The sequence below is a fragment of the Miniopterus schreibersii genome, assembly GCF_964146895.1.
Source record: "Miniopterus schreibersii genome assembly, chromosome: 19".
NCBI classification, from domain to species: Eukaryota; Metazoa; Chordata; class Mammalia; order Chiroptera; family Miniopteridae; genus Miniopterus; species Miniopterus schreibersii.
In genome coordinates, this window is record NC_138119.1 from 39,358,487 (window position 1) to 39,378,768 (window position 20,282).

At 59.2% G+C, this 20,282-nt stretch overlaps 1 protein-coding gene across 1 annotated transcript; it reads left to right on the forward strand.

The window, feature by feature from the left end:
* Positions 1–14: 14 nt before the first annotated feature.
* On the forward strand, positions 15–18,667 carry OLFML2B (olfactomedin like 2B). The gene is made up of 8 exons (XM_081122067.1): positions 15–421; positions 2,767–3,030; positions 4,754–4,861; positions 8,280–8,456; positions 11,648–11,873; positions 13,164–13,673; positions 16,982–17,158; positions 17,556–18,667. Exons 1-8 carry the CDS (start codon positions 248–250, stop codon positions 18,155–18,157), a joined length of 2,238 nt encoding a protein of 745 aa, XP_080978193.1. The 5' UTR covers positions 15–247; the 3' UTR covers positions 18,158–18,667.
* Positions 18,668–20,282: the final 1,615 nt, after the last annotated feature.

Here is a 20,282-nt window from a genome sequence, read left to right on the forward strand (position 1 = left end):
CCGCCGGGGCCGCCGCCTCCTTCCCTGCGCCCCGCTGGCCGCTGGCCCACAGTCGGGGCTGCTCGCGCCGGGGCGATGACCGGGGTCTCTGGGGCGCACCCTCCACGCGCGCTCGGCTGCGCCCAGCTGGACACAGTGCTCTGAGCAGCCACCCTCGGACTCCCTCCGAGATACCCTCTTGCCTCAGTTGCTGCCGGACCCGGACGCCAGTCGTTCCCGGGGCCGAGCCCCTTCTTGTCGCGCCCTCATGGCCAAGCCTCTGCTGCTGGTTGTCTGCCTGGCTCTGGGTGTGGCTCCCGGCTGCGTGTCCGGCGTTGTCCTCGCAGGAGCCAGGGAGCCCCCCACCGGGCAGACGGTGGCACCCCCGGAGGCCGAGACCCTGCAGAACGAGGCGGACAACCAGGAGAACGTCTTGTCTCAGGTAGGCACGGTACCCTGCCACCTGCCTGTCCGGATCAGGTGTGCCAAGAGCCAGGAGGCTCAATGAAGGCAGTTGCTTCTCGTTGATCAGAATATTTTCTTAGACGGGACATGGGTCCTCCTCTCAAAGTCATGGGGTCCTTCGAGGTGATGGAGTCAGGAGACGGTGCAGAAGTCAGAGGAACAATGCAAGCCCCTTGGCGCAGGGCTGGGGAAAGGAGGCCACCTCTGGTCTGCATGGCCATGGGTCCGAACAGGAATGTGAAAGGCAGGTGTTGCCAGAGGCAGATGGCGGGACCCCTGGGAGCTGTTTCACTGCAGGAGTGAGATACCCTGGAGATGGGGTGAATGTGGCCAGAGAGCAACATGTGTGATGAGTGTGAGGTCCCCAACACAGAGGGACTGATGACCCCTGACTAGGGAGGTAGCATGGAAATGCAGACCCACCCAGGGCTGGCAGATGGGTGGGGGGAGTGACAGCTGATAGGGATGGCTTTGTGACGTGTCCCTTTACAAAGGACTTTCCTTGTTTTATGACTCAGTCCTCATACACCCTATTCCCAGTCCACAGCTAAGGACCATCAGGCTGGGAACAGCTGAGAGTGGGCAGAACCAGTTTCCAACACTCTTAGCCCAGACCCCTTGCCTGTCAGGGACAGCTCTCTCTGGGCTGTTTATTTCATGCTCCCCAGAGCCAGCACTATGACATGAGGTGGGTGTCACCATGATCTAAAGACAGGGTGGCTGAGAAAGGACCCTGGAGTGGGTAGCTGCCTGCACCTCCACAAACCCTGGCACTGGGGCTCTTACCAAACACCATCTCCTGGGCCTTCCCTTAATAACGATGCTGACATATGCCTGTATGTACCCACCCTCAACCTCACACTGACCCCTACATCCAAAAGACAGAAACTCCTGACATGGGGGTTCTGCAGGGCCACTGGCGAAGATTTCCTGGCAGCTGAGCCTCTGGAAGGGTCTCGGTACAGGTTAGGGAGGACACCAAGAGGAATTTCAGAGGGCGGACAATGATTGACTGTCAGCTCAGCCACCAGTCACCCTGAACTACACTGCCTTCATCCACTGAACCACTGTCTTTGACAACAACCCCCCCAAAAATATTAGCCCGGCTGGGTGTGGCTCAGCGGCTGAGTGTCAGCCTAGGATCCAGGAGATCATGGTTTGATTCCTAGTCAGGGCACATGCCCGTGTTGGGGGCTCAATCCCCAGTTGGGGGCGTACAGGAGGCAGCCGATCAATGACAACTCTCATCAGTGATGTTTCTCTCAATCTTTCTCCCTCTCCCTTCCTCTCTCTGAAATCAATAAAGGTATAAATAAATACATATATATTAGTGTTAGAAGAAACCCAACCTTTGCAAAAAAACAAAACAAAACTTGGCAAGCCTATTCCCCCAACCAGCATCCCAGGAACATTTCCCCTGCAGCAGGCTCATGACCTGCCAGGGGGTCAGGAGTGAGACAAAAGGACCCTATGTCAGTGCCTAGAACGGTAGCCTGGCTTTGGGGTGCAGGCCCTGCTGGAGAGGAGCTGGGAGGAGCCTGTTCCTCCACAAGTGCCCAGCAGGGTGGCTCCTGGGGCCTGCTGTGGTGTGTCCCTGCCTGGAGGGGCTGGCGGGGCCAGCGCTCTGAGGAAATGGTTCGCATCGTAGAAGCAGAAAGGGCTGCCAGTTTGCATTCCTAGCTTTGGCCTGGAGTTTGAGTTCAGAAGCTGCTCTAGGAGTCAAATAAATACTTAAGCTGAGTAATCCTTACCGACTTCCCCACCCAGTTCCCTTTCTCCAAATCTAACCCATCCTTCGACGCCCAGGTCAAATGCCACCTCCTCTGAGAAGTCTTCCTGGTGCTGGCTGGTGCACTGTGGCCCTGGCTGAGCTCCCACTGCGCCAGGCACACGGGGACGTGCATCTTGCCTGCCACGACTGTCCTTCCCTCCCCTGTGGGCTGTGGTCCTCGAGAGCAGCTCTCGACCGGGCTCATCTCCTCACCCTCCGGCACCAGTGTGGTCCGGCCCGAGGGGCCCTCAGTGCCGGAGGGGAGTGGGTTGGGAGGCAGCCGTCTTCAAGCCTGCGCATCAGTGGGCCAGCTCTGTCGGTCCCGTCTCATTGCTCTAAGCCGGGGCTGAGGCCCCTGAGAAACCCACAGCCTCCCAGGACAAGGAGGAAGCGACACATGGTGCCTTCAAGGAAATGTCACAGTCGCAGGTGGTGTTGCGATGACTCTTCATGCCATGGTCAGAGCTGTCCGAGGTCTCTGGCCTAGTGAGTAGAGAGCCTTTTCACGGGCCATGTCCGCATGCCCCACCTTCCTCTCTCTGTCTGTCTAGTTGCTGGGGGACTATGACAAGGTCAAGGCCGTGTCCGAGGGCTCCGACTGCCAGTGCAAGTGTGTAGTGAGACCCCTGGGCCAAGACGCCTGCCAGAGGGTCAAGGCGGGGGCCTCTGGGAAGGAGGACTTCTACACCGTGGAGACTGTCACCTCCGGCTCATCCTGCAAGTGTGCCTGTGTCGCTCCGCCCTCCGCCCTCAACCCCTGCGAGGGGGATTTCAGGCTCCAGAAGCTTCGGGAGGCTGACAGCCGGGACTTGAAGGTAGGACCTGGTGGGGAATGCCATGGGTGAGGGGGCACCTGAGGGAGCCTTGAGTCTAACAAGCCTGGGATCGTAGGCCTTTGAGTAAATGGACCTGCTTTAGCCTTTACACAAACTGATCACTTTCAGTCCTGACATCCAAGGGAGATGCTGAGAGCCAAGTATGCCTGTCTTTCTGAAGGAGCCAGTGAGGCAGGGCCTGGGGGCAGCTGCTAGGCCCAGTGGCCTAAAGAACTTGGCATTCCTCCCTGGAGCACTGCCTCGGTTGACACCAGCATGCACCCAAAGAGGCAAGGGACACACACAGTCCTCAGTGCAAGGGCTGGGTGACACTGGGAAGGAGGGCCCTGGGTCCGGTCATCAAACTGTGGTCCTCAATCCTGGTCCATAGGACAGGAGGCTCAGGCCTACCCAGGGCAGCCCTAAGGGTTGGCCAGGGCCTCATCTGTTCCCCCTGCCCCCTTCCCTTGCAGTGTGGGCAGCAGGGAGGAGCTTGGTTTGGGGGTCAGACAGGCAGGTTCAGGTCATTGCTCTGCCACCACTTGCATCATCAACTCAGGTCATTTCCTTGTCTGGCCTGAGCCCCCTTGAATGAAAAGTGAGAATAGTATCACCTTCCTTGTGGGATTGTTATGAGTGTTGAGATGACAACCGTCCAGCACACTGTTGGACCAACACAGACACACACTGCATTAATGAATGGTCCTGCAAAGTGCCCCTGGCCACTGGCGGTCATTGATACCTCTTTAAGCAGGACGGTGTTAAGCAAACAGTGAGAGACCCAGGATTCAGCCACACCCCTCAGAGCTGCCGCTCTGCCCTGAGGCACAGTCACTGGGTATAGGGTAGAACACTGGGGGCTCCTGGAACAGGAATCAGAACATCACAGTACCTGAGAACCAGGCACCCTTTCGTGGCCTTACCCAGGGGTCAGCTGCCTCTGTCTGGTGGGGAGCAAGACCTTCCAAACCCAGGTGTGTGGTACTTGAGTTCTGTCTCTAATCCTGGGGCTGGGAGCTGGGCAGGGAGCAGAGGTGCAGTCTGTGTCCAGCAGTCTGTTCCAGGAGGCCCTCAGTGGTAGGCTCGGTGAAGCATCTGCCCTCTGCCAGAGCCTGCCCCACAAGCCCTGGGTGCACCGGAGCCTCGGCTACCTTCCTCCAGGGCCCCTGTACTGGCAGGAAGGGCAGCACCGGAGGACCTGAGAAGACTGGTGCCGTGACAGCTTGCCGCCCCAGAGGTGGGTCACGCGGCTCTTGTAAACCGGGGTCAGCTTAGCTTTCAGGGCTAAGGAAAAGCATGGGTCTCTCGGCCTCAGCAGACCATGAAGGTGAGCGTGGGGGGGTGGGAGTCTATCCACGAGGCACGGAGCTCACAGCCACTTGGCTGAGTATCCACAGATCACCTGCTGTGGGCCAGGCGCTATGCTAACAAAGAACGGAAAACATAGGCACTACTTACAAAAAGCTCGCAGTTTAGTAGGAAAGACAGACATGCCTGCGTGGACAGAGTCACTAAGAGGAATAAACTGTTTTACTTGTCCTTGTAGGGTTCTTCCACTTGCTTACCCAAGATCCAGTAGGCAGATACACCTACGCCACTGCATTTGCCTGCGTGGCCGCCTACACAAGTGCCAGCCTCTGCGGGCCTCTCAGCTCCTGGCTGGGGCTTCCCTGCTAGTCTCGCCTGGGTCTGTCTGCCCAAACTAACCCACCCTTGTCTATAGCTTGCCACCATCATCGACATGCTGGAAGGGGCCCTCTATGGCCTGGACCTCCTGAAGCTGCATTCGGTCACCACCAAGCTGGCGGGGCGCGTGGACAGGCTGGAGGAGGTAAGGAGAGGTCTAGGTCTCCATGTCTTTCTCTGGATAGAGCCCAGAAGTGTATCCAATCTCCCACATGTGTTTTCAGAAGGCACATTGTTGGTGACCAAGAGAATCAGTGAACCATAATATAAATATCTTCTTTTTCATACAGAAGAACCAATGTGGCTATAGTCAAGGGGTAGGTCCCCCTAATATGGACAGTCATCACAGGCCTGGGGCTTCCTAGGTCTTGGCCAGCACCTGACATGGGCTGGATGCTCTACAGCTGTCTGCTTGGGGAGCACTGACCTCAGTAGCTGGCAGCTCCACCCCAGGCTGAATGCGGTCTCTGTCAGCTGTGGTCAGAGGGATTGGGCCATGTCCTGCTTGTGCTGTCAGCACCAGCTGTTTCAGGGGCTGGAGACAGCTGTCAGCAGGGATGGCTGTCCCCGGCCACCTGGTCTTAGTTGTGTCCTGGAGGGCTCAGAGAAGGGAATGGCAGGCTGAGCTGCCGGGAACTCCAGCCCTCCCACTGGGGTCTATGACCCCCACACTTGCTCGTATCACTCCCACGAGGAAGCCTGTTCCCTTTGCCCGCAGGCCTGCTTTCTTCATCCAGGCCCTGTGCACATCCAGCCACCTACCTGTGGGCCAGGCACCTCCAGATGTGGGGGCCCCTGCTTGGCCCAGCTGCCATCTCGCGTGGTCTGCTCCAAGTGTCTGGGCATCTCTTTACAACACACGGCTTGGGTCCCCACCCTGCTCCCTGCCCCCAGGGCCCCCCCCACTCCACCTAGCCCGTGGGTGCCAAGCTGCAGCTTTGCCTGGTGAGAAAGGCAAGTATCATAATTCCTGCTTTTTCCTACCTGGGACCAGAGAGGCCCCCACTTGCCTATGTGGAGGCGCCCCCACACCCAGGGCTGCCCCTCCAGCACAAGGCACCTGATCTGTGCACACCTCTTAGTCCCCTGTTGGGCCTCACCCAAGGATTCAGGACAGACTTCCCAGGTCTCCAGCCCCCACGGCTCCTAGGCCAGCTGGTCAGCCCTTCTTCCCCTCCGCCCATCCTCCTCCCAGGAATCCTTGCGGGGACCACAGGGTGAGCTTGCCCTGCTAGATATGCACCTTCCCACCACAGCGCCGTGTGGCCCATGCGCTTGTACCTGTCATGGTTGCCGCTGTCCCAGGGAAAAGCCTGAGCCTGAGGTCACAGGGTTCTCCCTTCTGCAGGGTGGGACCGAGAGTGCCCAGTGTGGGGGCATACCCTGCACCCCTGAGAAGTGCCCCACACAGGCCTTTGGTGTGAGGGGAACAGAGCCCAGGAGGAGACCAGGATGAGGGTGGTAGGGGGACAGCCGATGGAGTGATGCCACCGCCAGACTGGCGCTTATTCAGGCAGCGGGCAGGCTCTGCTCTTCCCATGAGGCAAGTGGCTTCTGGGCCCCTCTGGGCTCTGGGGTCTAGGCTGCCTCCAGTCTGCTCTGTGAAAACCCAGAAATGGGCTATAAATCAGTGACCAGGGGCCGAGCAATCCCAATGTGTGGGGCCCCATGCCAGTGCACAGCCAGTGCCTACTCTCAAGCTGTCAGGAATCATGGGCCTTGTTTGGGTAATGAGGCTTCATAGGGTGAAGCCACTCAGTCCTTCAGAGTGGAGTCCTGGGGCCATGCTGGGAAGCAGAGCAGATACACCTAAGTCCCCCCAGAGACTGTCGTTGGCAGTACTGAGGGGCTAGCATCTGTGTCTGCCACGTCGCCCTGACTTCCCCTCACGGAGGGGGATCGGCACAGATCGTGGTCCTTGCAGATCTGGTTGACCACTGGCCCCTTAGTGATGATGTAACACATCGAACCGGACCCCACGGGGTCACCGACACTGGGGCCACTGTCCGCAGGTGCTCACCGAGGACAGAACCATGGAACCCACCAGGACCTCAGAAAGCACCGGGCTCCTGTGAATACCCCTCTCACCTCCTGTCCTTTCTCAGCGGGCACAGCTGCCAACTGCCCATGTCTCAGGCAGCTCCACAGTCCCTTCTTGAATGTAGACCACCTGGGCTTGTTGGGAGGCAGCTCCCATCACAAGCTGGTTGGGGCCTGAGCTTCTGCATCTCTAACCAGCTCCTGGTGGCGGGTGACACCTGCTGCTGGCCTCTGGACCACACTTGAGGAGCAAGGATACCCTCCCTGTCCCTGCTGGTGTCCACAGTGCTGCTTGAAAGCTGGCTGAGTTCTCAGAGATCCAGAGGGTAGGGAGGCCAGGGGCCCAGTTCAGTTCTGCCACTTGTTTCAAATGATCTTGAGCAAATCGTATCCTTACTCTGGCCCTCAGTTTCCTCATCTGTGAAATAAAAGGTTAGGCTTGAGTTCTGGGTCCACACCAGCCATAGCCTTATATGAAAACCCGCAGGTGAACTGCTAGTAGTTCCCGGTTTCACACATGGGCACCGGTCTGGAAGCAGCAGCACGGGATGGGAACTGTGCCATTTCCTCCAGAATCCGTGCACCTAATGGTTGCACGTGGCCACCCCACCACACCTGTCAGGTGTGACCACGCCCCGTAAGGCCGCTCACTCTGGGCCCGAAACAAGACCTCTTTCTCATGGGCCCTTGTTCTCACAGCAAGTTCTGTGCAACAGAGAGGGCGGTGTGGCCTGCGCCCCCGGATCACGGAGCCCGTCCACTGCAGCGAGACAGCTTGGCCTGTAGGAGCCCCGAGCCATGGAATCTGGGTGTCGCCGTGCGCCTGGGCCCCTGGCTTCCTTCTAGGACACGGATGCACCCTGCCAGGCTGCCCTCCCTTGTCTGTCAAAGGCGGGAAGCAAGCCCATCCTCCACTTCACCAGTCTGCTGCTTGTCCACCCTCCCTGACACGGCCAGGAGAGAGGCGTGGCATTTGAGAGCTCAGATGGTCATGGAAACCTTAGAATGGGGCCGGAGCGGGACAGCGCTGGACCCAGCGCAGTAAATGTCGATAGACCTCGAGGAGAGGGGGCACCTCTGAGCCCACCCACAGCTGCCCGTGACTCAGGCCCCCTGCAGTATGCACCTCTGCTGCGGGTCCACCTCCCTCCTGAGCTCTTGAATCTTGGACCTCACGTGCAGTCACAGAGCCTGGTGTGGCTGGTCATCTTCTTCCTCCAGAGTTGTCATCTCCCCCTCAGGACCACTTCCAGGTGCATTTAGAGCCTTTCTCTCTGCCATGCTCAACCCTAAACCCACAAGGTCACGGTTAGAAAGGCTGGGCTCCTGTGGGAAATGCTGCCTTGGACCCGGGTCTTCAGCACAGAGCCAGACACACTCAGGGGCCCCAGTCACTTCTTGGCCAGTGTCTCAGCCTGTCTGGCGGGTCTCTGTGCTCTGAGCAAAAGATGGCAGCCAGCTGCCTCCTGCTTGTCTTCAGAGCACAGTAATGAATCCTCTTTTTAAATGTTTTCTCTTCTCAGGAAGTTTCTAAAAACCTCACCAAAGAAAACAAGCAAATGAAAGAGAACGTGGAAGGGATTCAAGCCGAGATGAACAAGCGAGGCCAAGAGAGCTGCTCCCAGAGCGTGGCGGGCGGCCTCCCGGCCGGGGGCCCGGCCCTGCAGAGGGATGCGGCGGCGGCCTACGCCCACCCCGAGGTACAGCCCCCGCGCAGGAGCGCCCGGCTTGCAGAGCCTTCAGACCCGATGCTGTCACAGGCATGGTCCCGTTCATCCCAGGGCACCTCTGTGGACAGGATGGGGTGGGTCGACCCGTTTTACCCAACATGAGGCCCAGAGAGGTTCGGGGATTGTGTTGAAGGCACGATCCAGCTGGAAAGCGGGCCGGACAGAGGTCATAGCCTCACTTTGCAGGTGAGCAGACAGAACTGGGAGAGTTCAGGGTCCCCCTTACTCAGTGGTGGCAGGGGTCTCAAACCTCCGTCTCTGCTCGCCCAGCTGTGTCCCTGCATGACGTCGCTGTGCATGAAATGGTCACTGTCTGAGGAGATTTGAGCGACACCCACAGACCCTCCTGCTTCAAAGTTCCTCCCCTCCGGTGCCCGTTTGTTCTGGCTCCAGTTACTAGGTTACGTCTCTGTGCTGGTGGTTAGATGTTATCCCCTAAGTGGATGCCCAAGAAACAGGCATTAATTTGGGAGCTAACCCAAAAGACTGGAGGAAACACGTCAAGAGTGCGGGTGCCACCAGGGAGGCAGGTCAGCATGGGAGAGGTGCCTGGCCCCCTGGGGAGCAGCAGTGACAGCTACCTCGCTTACCTTCCCCCAGGCCACCGGTCAGGCAGGGCATGGGTAGGGCCAGGCCCGGGGCTGCCATCAGGTGTGGAGGGCTGGGTGGCACTGCCTGTGGGCCCTGCTTCCTGGGTCATCAAGCACTGGAGTCCGTGGGTACTAAGCCTGGCCATGGGCCTGGGACTCCTGGGCAGAGCAACGTCAAGCAGTGCCAGGTGGCAGTGCCAAGATTTGGGACATCGGGCACATGTGCTCTGAGGGCAGGACGCAGCGGATTAGCCCTGAGGACAGCACGGTGCCTGCACCCTGCCCAGCATGTGACTCAGAACAAAACCAGCCCCAAACCAGAGTATAGGAAGGCCTCTCCTTTCCTGGTTTTGCCATGGTGACTGCTTTGATGCTTTTGGGAAATATCATATTCCTTCAAAGATTATATTCATCCCCATCTCAGGGTGTCCCAATGTGGTAGCTACTGGGCATGTGCCTAGTCTGCTTGGTGAGACACCCCAAGCACGGCTGAGCTCAGAACCTCAGAGCCAAGGGTGTCTGGGCTGGAAGGGAACCTGGAGGCGCCTTTCGCGGCCTGTGGGTGCCCTCGGCCTGCCTGATGCCCAGTGCAGGCTGCCACTCCCTGCCCTCCTGGCCTCCCGTGTCCCAGGCAGCCAAGCTCGAGAGTCACCCACTATCTCGATGACACATTATGTGGTGTGTTCAGGAACCAGCTCAGATTTCCTGAGGGCAAACAGCAAACCAACTCAAATACCAGACTTTTCTCCTTGCTCAGCAGAGCCCTGTCCTCTCTGAGGTCCCAGTCATCACACTGCTGCAGGCAGCACAGTCCATTCAAACGGCAGCGGGGACAGAGCCAGGCCAGCGAGGGAGGAGGGGCCGAGGCTGGGCCTTCCTGTCTCTCTCACCCCGTCCCTTCAATGTGCCCCATGATGATGGGACGAAGTGAGTGTCTGGGTTTAGTTAGTATTTTCAGGGTTCTTGTAGATGATGTCACGGTTTCTCAGAATGGCGGCTGACAATTCTGGGGGCTTCTTTCCAAGAAGGTCCTTGCCTGGAGGGTTGGTAACAGCCCTGGGCACCAGCTAGAATAGAGGGTGGCTGGACACCAGGAGTTGCAGTCACACAACAGAGTCTTGGATTAACAGAGAAGGGATCTGAGATTGGTGGCGCCGCTGTGGCCCTCACGGCCTATAGCCAGGAATTGGGGAAATGACACATTCTCTGGCTGGGTCTGTGCAAGGTCTTGCCCCATCCCCTTGGCTCCAAGAAGGAGCCACAGCCCCACCCATCCCTGAGAGCCCAGAATTAAAGGCAGCTCCTGGGGTTTGCCTCAGGGAAGCGGCAGCGGCTTTGAAATGCAGAGGGCACCAGGGCCCAGCAATTAGATGGCTCTAGGGGTCTGAGTCAAGGCCTGGGTCTTCCGTCTGCCTCCCAGGCAGCTCTGTCCGGTGGGAAACCGGTATCCCCAGGCCTGCTGGGCACCAGCCAGATGTGACCCTGAGGACCGGGGGACGTGGCGAGGTTCTGGAGGCACGAGTTAGTCCTGTGGTCATGGCTGTGACCCTGTGACTTCATGCAGGGAAAAACTCAGGCTCTGAAGGCAGGCATCCCTGGGCCTGCTGAACGGCCATGTGACAGTAGGTGCCCCTCTCAGCCACTAACTGAATGACCTTCAGTGAGATTGCTCCAAGCTTCTGAGCCTCTCTCCTCATCAGTTAAACGAGAATGATAGTATTGACCTGCCCCAGTGTGAGAGAGGTGGAAAATAATCTAAAGGGACCTGTCTGGCCTTGTAGGTGCTCACTAAAATGCATCCTTTGCACCTCTGGTAAAGGTCACCTCGATGGCCAGAAACAGGAAGTGGGAGTAGGGAGCAGGAGTGGGGCCGGGTGCCTCTGGGCACCTATCAGGCCCCAGCCAGTACCCCTGCCTTCCAGGGCTCGGTCTCCACTGCGTGCCAGGAATGCATGTCTGGTGCGCCATCTGGGCAAACTCATCACGGGAACCCAGCGCAGACCTGGGGTGTGGCTGGGAGTGAGGACTCCACGTTTCCTCCAGGGCAGATTTTAAAGGTCAACACGAGAGCCCGATCTGCTCCTTCCTAAGCAGAGTGAGAACGTTGGCCATGATACCAGGGATTCCTGCCAGCTGACACTCAGTGACCCCGAAGGGCTGCTCTGCCCCTCAGGTCTCCGGGCATCTGGGGACAGAGGTTTTGTTTCCAAGTGGCTCTGCTCTCTGGGTGGATTTCACCGCAGTTGAGAGTGGCAGGATCTCAGGGAGTGTCCACCTCCTCCTCAGCATGAGAGGGGCCTTTCGTGGCTTTGGTGGCTGAGAGCAGGGCTGGGCCACACCCCTCAGGTCCCCACCACTTCCCCGATGGGGCCACCACCCTTAGGATCTGGATCTCTGGGTGTCCCTGACTCTGAGCACACCAGCTCACAGACCCTGCTCAGTAACCTGTGTGCCTCAGTTTCCTAATCTGTAAGTGGGGGCCATAGAACAAGTTCCTGCAGGATCAGCCCGTCCTTGGCGTGGCCTGGGCTCTGGCCAGTGACCTGACTCCGTGTCCCCTCTGTGTAACAGTACGAAGAGAGGTTCCTGAGGGAGGAAACTGTTTCCCAGCACGTCAACTCCATCGAGCTCCTGCGGACGCAGCCACTGTCTCCACCCGAGCTGGTGCCGCCACAGCGGCCCCTCCAGAGGCGGGTGCACCTGCGCGGCCGGCCGGCCTCCCAGCCCACCGTCATCCGGGGCTTCACCTACTACAAAGCCAAGGAGCCCGAGGGCGAGAATGACATAGAAGAGCAGCGTGAGTGGGGGGGCCAGGGAAGGCGGGAGGGAGCCTCGTGCTTCTGCAGTCTGCTCACTGCTGCACCCCGAGGTGGCTGCCTGTCACCCGAAAACTCCCCCAGTCACAACCCTTGGGTGTGCCTGTCCCTTCCCCAGGGGCCTTGGGCCTCGTGACTGACACTCGGCACTTCCCCTCCCCTCCATCCTCGCCTTCCCCAGAAACATGCTGGCTTTTCCTCATCTTTATCTGGTTCCCCAAACTCTCCTCTCCCACCCTCCCCTCCCCTCCCCAGCACCCCGAAGGGTCCAGTCCCTAAGTCATCCTTGGCTCTGCTCACCCAGTTGCTGCCATAATCATTTTGCCCATTTTTAACTATTTGTTGTCTTTTTTATCATTGATTTGTGGGAAGCTTTTTGTGTATTCTGGGACAAGTGCCTAGCGAGTCAGGTGAACTGCCACACTCTCCCTGCTGTGACCTGTACCTCAGTCCCTCAGGGAGCCTATGAGGAGCAGAGGAGACTTACTGTCACCCACTTCTGTTGTGGTCACACCTCTGTGTCCCTAGGAGGCTTGTGCCTCCCACATTCCTCCTCTGCTCAAACCCTGCAGACTCCCCGTTTCACTTGGTTCAAACAGAAGCCCACACACAGCGCCCAGGCCCCACGACCAGCTCCCAGCGCCCTCTGCCCTCACTTCCCGTTACCCCCACCTCGACCCTCCACTTTGTCCGCACTGGCTGCCGGCTGCCCGCAGCCTCACAGGCATGTTCCGGCCCCAGGACCTTTGCCCAGCCACTGTTTCCCCCAGAGCACTCTTTCCCTGTACCTGCTTGGCTAACTCCCTCATGTCCTTCAGGCCTCTGCTCGTGCCCCCTTCCCGGTCAGCCATCCTGACACTAACTCCCTGTCACTGCAGGTCCTGCACCCTCCTCGCCCGTCGGCCTCCCTCCCCACGCGGTCCCTGCACGATCGTGTCCTCTGTTCACGCATCCCCACCAGTGGCTCCGGGAGGGCGAGGATCTTACTCTGCTCACTCTTGTTCCTGCCCCATAGCTGTCAGCTGAGTGGATGGATGGGTGGCCTGGCTTCCTCCCTGACTGTCCTCCTGGTAGTCAGAGTCCCCGGGAGAGAGCCTGTCCGGAGCGCCTTCACACCATGCCCCCACTCACCTTCTTCTTGGGGCTCTATCCCCAAGTCAGGGCGTCATTTTGGGGGAAGAAATCTCTTATCAACCCGCAAAGTGCTGTCTGCTCTTGGTCCTCTAACGGCCATTCTCTCCTGCACCCACGTGACCCTGTTTGTTTCCCAGAGGACGAGTTTTTCAGCGGTGACAGCGGAGTGGACTTGCTGATTGAGGATCAGCTGCTGAGCACTGCACCCCGCAGGCCCCCAGCCACCCGTCATGGTGCTGCTGTGACCACCGATGCAGGCACCGAGGCCACAGCCCTGCCTTCTGCAAGGTCACCGGCCTCCACCTCGGCCCCCAGCGTCCCTACCATCTCTGCCTCAGCTGACCCAATCTCCACACCACTGCCAGCCGTGTCCGAGTCTCCAGGCCCCCCAGGGGAGACAGTCCTCCCACCTTCCACTCAGGTGCCAGCCACCACTGTGGCCCACACGGCCACCCAGCCACCTCCAGCCCTGGCTTCTCTGCCATTGGCTCCTGCAGACACATTTCTGGGGACCCCACACTCAGCCTCGGTGCCTCCCAGCACGGTCGGGACAGACTCGCTGGGGAAGAAAGACACTGCTAGGCAGGGCACAGCCCCTGCCAGCCCCACCCTGCACCCAGAGGAGGGTGACATCCGGAATGTCATAGGTGAGCTCTCCTGGCCTGGTCTCCCAGTCAGCTCAGGTGAAAGGCCGAGCCTGGATATGGGTTGGAACCAGACGGTGGGACTGCTGCTGACAGTGGGCAGCAGTGCTCGGCCTCAACACCCGGGTGATGCACCCAAGAGGGACGGCATCCTGTCTAAAATTCACAGGACCCAACAGAGCCCAGACCTTGGCTTCCTGAGCTCTAGACACTTGGCAGTGCATCCTGCGTGGGGCACTGGGTATATGGGTATCAAGGGAAGTGAGGGTTTGCAGTGAGTTAGTCAGGCCGTGGTCCTACTGTGTGACCCTCTGGATCCTGATGGGTGGGGCAGGGGAGCGGGTGCCGCCTTCTCCTTGTCCTGCATGGGGGATGGCTGACTGCAGCGTGGGGCCATCCCTCTGCATGGACAGTCCGAAGCTGCAGACACCCTGGGGTCTGAGGAGGGTCCCATTCTACCCAGCTCTGGCAACTGTGACCATGCTCCTGGGACTTATCCCTGAACCCAGCACCGCCCCTTTGCCATGGTGGCAAACACCCTGGGGTCCTCTTCCTCCACCACAGCACCCTTGAGGGGGAGGGAAGCACACCCAGAAACAGGAATCTGCCCCCTCCGCCCCCTGCCTTCGGCTAGAACACAGTGCAGGCTGCAGGTGGCCCCACATCTGAGTGCCCAGGGAGGCGTTTACCTGCCTGGGAGCGACTTTCCGCACGGCTTCCCAGCAGGAGTGGAGCTCTCCACTGCCCTCCCCCACCCCTGCCTGGTCCCACACCCAGCCTCTGTCCGCCCATCCCTGGGTGTCCCCACTAGTGGGGTTTTCTGGTGTGACCCCAGCATGCACCCTGCTGGGGTTCTCTGGGCTCTGCCCCCTCCAGCAGCCTGGCTGAGATGCTGAGGCCCCGATGGGAGGTGTCCTGGCATCCAGGGGCCACAGAAGCTGGGGGTTGGGGTACATTCTCTCTTGTTGGTCACTATCCTGTTCAACTGGAGGGACATCATCACAGAGGATAAGTGCCTGGCTCTCAGGACTAGCCTGTTGGCCTTTCAGAGCTGGGTGCTGCCTTTTGCTTCTGCTGCACAGAAAACACAGGGACGTGGACACAGGCGTTGTCCTTTAACCCCAAGGGGGACAGGCCGGCTCTGTGGGTGCCGTGCGTTCCTGCACTTCTGTTTCCACGAGCCACTGATCACTGCCGTGCCTGTCCAGGGCTTGTCGTGCGTGGCATTTCCTCTCCAGAACCTTCTCTGCAGATCTGCCACGCCTGTGCCTGGCCCAGTGGGACCACCCCCCATTATCAGTTACATGACAGTCGCGTGGCTGAAACGGCCACGGCCACTGATGTGCTGCCCGAGAAGGTTATTTGCTGGTTAATGAGTCTGGCAGTCTTGATTTTGGGCTGAGATGTGTGGCTACTTTTAAAAGAAACATTCTATCCCACGGTTTCCAGACCTGATTTTGTGATCTCCCAAAAGGTCAACCATTTTCCTCGGGGGAGTTGTAAAACTCTAGACAAATTCCAGAACAAGAAAATTAGAACTGACTTCTGATTGTTTAAACAAGCGTTTGGTGAAAGCGTAGCTCCAGGATGGGGAAGAGAGAGGCAGGCAGGATGGGGGCTGGGCCTGCAGACCGAAGGGAAGGTCCCCAGCCACAGGCCCGCGGGCGCCATGTGAGCAACGCCAGCGGAAAGCAGCTGTGCCACACAGCCCAGGCTGAGGGGACTCCGACTTTGAGGACGGCAGTTCCTGGCTTGGAAGGGGCTGGCTGGGGGAGGGGGAGCACAGAGAACAGTTGGCACAACAGCAGGGACAGCCTGTGTCTTACTGAAGCTGGGAAATACCACGATCTAGGGCGAATGTCTCCCCCACAAAGCACCCACCTCAGCCCCCCCGAGACCTGGCTGGCTCTGGCTGTGGGCCGGGATGGGCTGCCTGCCATGAGACCGCTCGGGGGCGGTGCTGCCCTGAGCCAGACTCCGGACCAGGAGCTGTCCCGGTCGGTGCCCTAAGTCCCTTGACTGGCGCTCCGCTGTACACCTGTGCAGCCTCTCAAACTGAATCCTCCCCGCTGCCTGACCAGGGCCTAGGGATCTACTGCAGAGCTGCCCGGACCCTGCCACTGTCCTCCCACTGCAGGGTCTGCTGGGAAACCACCTTCCACCCCGAGCGCCTGGCAGCCCTGTCCTGACCATGGTGCTCCTTCCTCCACCACTGACGGGACGCAGGACAACGGAACAGACAGGGACCGTTTGGAAATGGGGGTGGCCTGGAATTTAGGGCACCCTGGATCTGAACTGTAGCCCTTTGTGGATGTGAGGGAGCAACTGTTCTGTTCACTGCTGCCGTCTGTGGCCCCAGCTTGACGTTGGGAGTGCGTGTCCTGCTGGTCCCGCTGCAAGGCCCACAGAGCTATGACAGCTAGACTCCTCCGCCTTCCCCAGGCCACGGGTGCAGCAGGGACAACACATGCCCTCCACCATCACACGTGGTCTCGGTCACTCAGGACACTTCAGGCTTCCAACCAGTCCTGGAGCCTAGTATGTCCTAGTGGCAGGGCCTCTCCTGGGCACCAGGTTGCTCCAAAGAGCCCCTCAGAATATTGCTGAGTTCCTGTCCCACTAAAGCAGACTTGACCTTAGGAGGAGGTCCCACCCCAGAGCAAGCACCCTGCCAGCCACGCCACTGAAGGCAGAGAGCCTGCATCCAATGCACAGCAGTGATGGGCACAGGCTTGAGGACAGCTGTCTAGACCTGGCAGGTGGCCTCAGGGGCATGAACGTCCCCTGCTCAGGCAGGGCTGGTCTCTGCACCCCAAACAGCCTGGGCCAGCCCCCTTGGGCACCTCAGTGGCTGATGGACCATGTTCCTGGTCATCCCCTCAGAGCCCTGGCCTCAGGTCACACCGGTCACGCTGCCATGTTCTCATCCAAGTCTCAGACGTCTGCCTGTGCCTGGGGAGGGGAGCGAGGCACGCACACTGCTAAGAAGATGTGTCTTGTAGGAGGAGCGCTCACAGCACCCTGGGAGCAGGCTATGGTGTCGGGAAAGGACACAGAGCTGAGATCCTTGGGGACAGGTTTGGGAATCAGACGTCGGAGGCAGCGGGAGGGAAGTGTGGGGTGACAGTGGCCCAGGAGAGCGACAGGATGCTGTGAGAGGGAGGCCGAGAGAAACAGCAGGAGCGAAGGCTGAGAAATGTCCGGTTGGGTTACTTGGGGATGAACATGCCAAGGAGTCCAGCCTCCAAGTGGGGAACTAGCCAAAGGCTTGGGGGGCTTTCTTCCCTCACCCTTACCCCCCTCTCCCCTAGGAAGGTGCAAGGACACACTGTCCACGATCACGGGGCCTACCACCCAGAACACATATGGACGGAATGAAGGGGCCTGGATGAAGGACCCGCTGGCCAGTGACGAGCGGATCTACGTGACCAACTACTACTACGGCAACACGCTGGTCGAGTTCCGGAACCTGGAGAACTTCAAGCAGGGTGCGTTCTGGGGGCCCCTGGAGGCCCTTCCTTCCGCTGGGCTCTGCCTCAATCATGGCTGGTCTGGGGGTGACCAGGGCCAAGAAAGGGAGCTCTCTGCCATTGATGGGGCCTTCCCTGGAGATGGGATGGTGTGGAATCGGGACCTCCTTTCCCATGGCCCCAACAGCTCGCCACCACGTTCACGTGGGGTAGCACCCGGGTCCCTGAAACAGCACAGTGAGGCAAATGGCTCCGGCCATTTCTATGGGACAGATGAGGGTGCTGGGGTGTGGAGAGGTTGAGTTATTGGCTATAAAATGTAGAAAGTGGGGAGACCAATACAAACCTGGGTGGCAGACCCCTCACTCATCCCAGCACCTGGGCCGCCCGCCTGAGCCCCGCCTTGTCCCCACAGGCCGCTGGAGCAACTCCTACAAGCTGCCCTACAGCTGGGTGGGCACGGGCCACGTGGTGTACGGCGGGGCCTTCTACTACAGCCGGGCCTTCACCCGCAACCTCATCAAGTACGACCTCCGCCGCCGTTACGTGGCCGCCTGGGCGATGCTGCACGACGTGGCCTATGAGGAGGCCACGCCTTGGAGCTGGCAGGGCCACTCGGACGTGGACTTTGCCGTGGATGAGAATGGGCTGTGGCTCATCTACCCGGCCCTGGATGACCAGGGCTTCAGCCAGGAAGTGATCGTGCTGAGCAAGCTCAACGCCGTGGACCTGAGCACACAGAAGGAGACAACGTGGCGCACAGGGCTCCGCAGGAACCTGTATGGCAACTGCTTTGTCATCTGTGGGGTGCTGTACGCCGTGGACAGCCACAACCAGCGCCATGCCAACATCTCCTATGCCTTCGACACCCACACGAACACGCAGGTCGTGCCACGGCTGCTGTTTGAGAACGAGTATTCCTACACCACCCAGGTCGACTACAACCCCAAGGACCGTCTGCTCTACGCCTGGGACAATGGCCACCAGGTCACCTACCACGTCATCTTCGCCTACTGACCCCCAGCCTGCACGGATGTGCCCGGGCCGCTGCACCTTGTGTGCACATGTGTATGTGCATGTGTGCGCATGTGTGCGTGTGTACGTGTCTGTGTGTACGTGTGTGTGTGTGTGTGTGTGTGTGTGCGCGCGCGCACGCGCAGATGGGTAAGTGCTGTTCAAAAAATATATATTATTTTGTATAATGTAAAGTGACAGTTTGGGTCTATTTTTTTTATATGGGTTGTAGATCAATCCATACATGTATGTGCTGGTCTCATCCTTCACAGTTTATATTTTTGTGCAAATGAACTTCTCCTTTGACCAGTGACCACCTTCCTCCGAGCCCTCTGCCCCTCCAGCTCCCAGGTCTCCACAGCGAGGTCTCCACGTGGGTCTTGTGGCCGAGGCACCCGGAGCGGGAGTGGAGGAGGCAGAAAGGAAGTGCTAAGGGGCAGGGAAATTTTACGTACTGGAGAAGTTTTAAAAACCCAGAAAACGCTTTTTAAATAAAGAATGAATTTAAAATGACCACCCCCAGTGTGTTTCTGTTTAGTGCTGATGTCTGTATGGGGCTGGGCCCCTCACCGGAAAGAGGCACCCAAGACATGGGAACCAGTCCATCCCTGTCCTCTTCACGCGGGTGATGCTGGGTGCTGTTGAACAGCTGAGGGTGTGACCTCCTCCCTCCTTTCCTGGAAACTGTCCCCACAGCCCTGTCCTCACCTGGACATTCACACCAGCCAGGCTTTCCTTCCCCTGAGGGGCCGGCCTGAGCACTGTGGAGCCCTGCTGTCTGCTGCCCCCGGGCTTGCCCTGTCATCCACAGGACACAGACGGGGCAGAAAATGACTCTAGAGGCTGCGGGAGGACATGGGGAGATGAGCCCATCGTGTCTCCACACGGTCCCCACGTGTCCCGCACAAGGCTCGGCTGCCTCGCCGCCACACCCTCCACGAAGAGACTTAAGATAGGATGACTTTTCCAAAGTTCAGTTCACACATGACTCCCTGTAACGGACCACATTTCTTTTCATACCAGCTGCCAGGGCCTGAGGGCCGCAGTATCCTCCCCGTGGCGGCGCCCAGTTAGGTGCCCTGCTGCCTCCGCTTCTCTCTGGTCCTAGGCTACAGTCCCCAGGCTGTTCTCTCTGCGTCGCCACCTTGGCGTTGCCGTGGTTTGTGGTCTGCTTTCCTACAGAATGGAGACGAGCTGTGACGTGAGCAAGGCCATCTGCCTGGGTATTTTCCTGCCGGAAGGCTAGTCTGGGAGCCACGGAGACACAATGCCACGCAGTTTCCCAGGAGTTCTCTGCTTTTGACGCTTTCCCCAAAAGTTGTATCAAACTTGCCCGCACAGCAATCTGACCTGTGGTAGAACAGTTGTGGGGGGGTGGGGGGCAGGGAGGCTGGGGGACCCTGGGGGCTGTTTTCCATGTGACCTCAGTGGAGCCCTGGCTGGAGGACAGGCCTGGCCCAGAGCACCGGGAAACGCTGGCAGTGCCTGGGGAGCTCAAGCACAGCCAGCGGCAGCAGGGCCAGCACGGGCTGGAGAGCTGGTGCACTTCCCGGAGGCGAGGCCCGGGCTAGAGGAGCAGAGGTCTGCCTGCTGCCCTCAGAGAACCCCAGCTCCACCCTCCAGCCTCCTTGAGAAGCGGGCCTTTCCTGACTGAGCACAGAGGCCCGAGAGCGAGAGGTAGGAGGGTAGGCTCCTCAGGGGGCTCCTGGTCAGAGGTCAGAGGTCACACAAATGGAAGAGAATTGTAAAGACACAGGGCCGTCCCACAGATACTCAGGGAGGTGTCACTGTACTCTCAGGGGCCCAGACAGCAGGTTCAGGAGCTGCCCCATCTCTGTCCCTCGGGGTGCTCAGAGCGGCCACTCTGCTTCTCTGCACTTACCCTGCACATGGCCCAGCTCGCGGCCTCAGCTATGCAAGGAGTCCCACAAGCTCTCCGAGCTCGAGTACCCGCAGCTCACTGCCCCAGTGTCTCCCACAGGCCAGCTCATCTGGCCCCTGAGCTCAAGGCTGGACTGAGTCCAGCCGGCCAGGGCGAGCAGCAGCCGGTGTCACTGGATGGTTCAGTGAGCGTTAACTCCGTGAACTTCTCCTCTGGTCAGCGTGCTGTGGAAGGAATTCCTGTGCC

What these genes read in the sequence shown, in the direction of transcription:
- OLFML2B (XM_081122067.1), top strand. Translation starts at nt 248, where the DNA reads ATGGCCAAGCCTCTGCTGCTGGTTGTCTGCCTGGCTCTGGGTGTGGCT. An exon ending in CGGCCTACGCCCACCCCGAG is followed by an intron (nt 8,457 to 11,647) that starts GTACAGCCCCCG and finishes TCTGTGTAACAG; the next exon opens with TACGAAGAGAGGTTCCTGAG. An exon ending in CCTGGAGAACTTCAAGCAGG is followed by an intron (nt 17,159 to 17,555) that starts GTGCGTTCTGGG and finishes TTGTCCCCACAG; the next exon opens with GCCGCTGGAGCAACTCCTAC.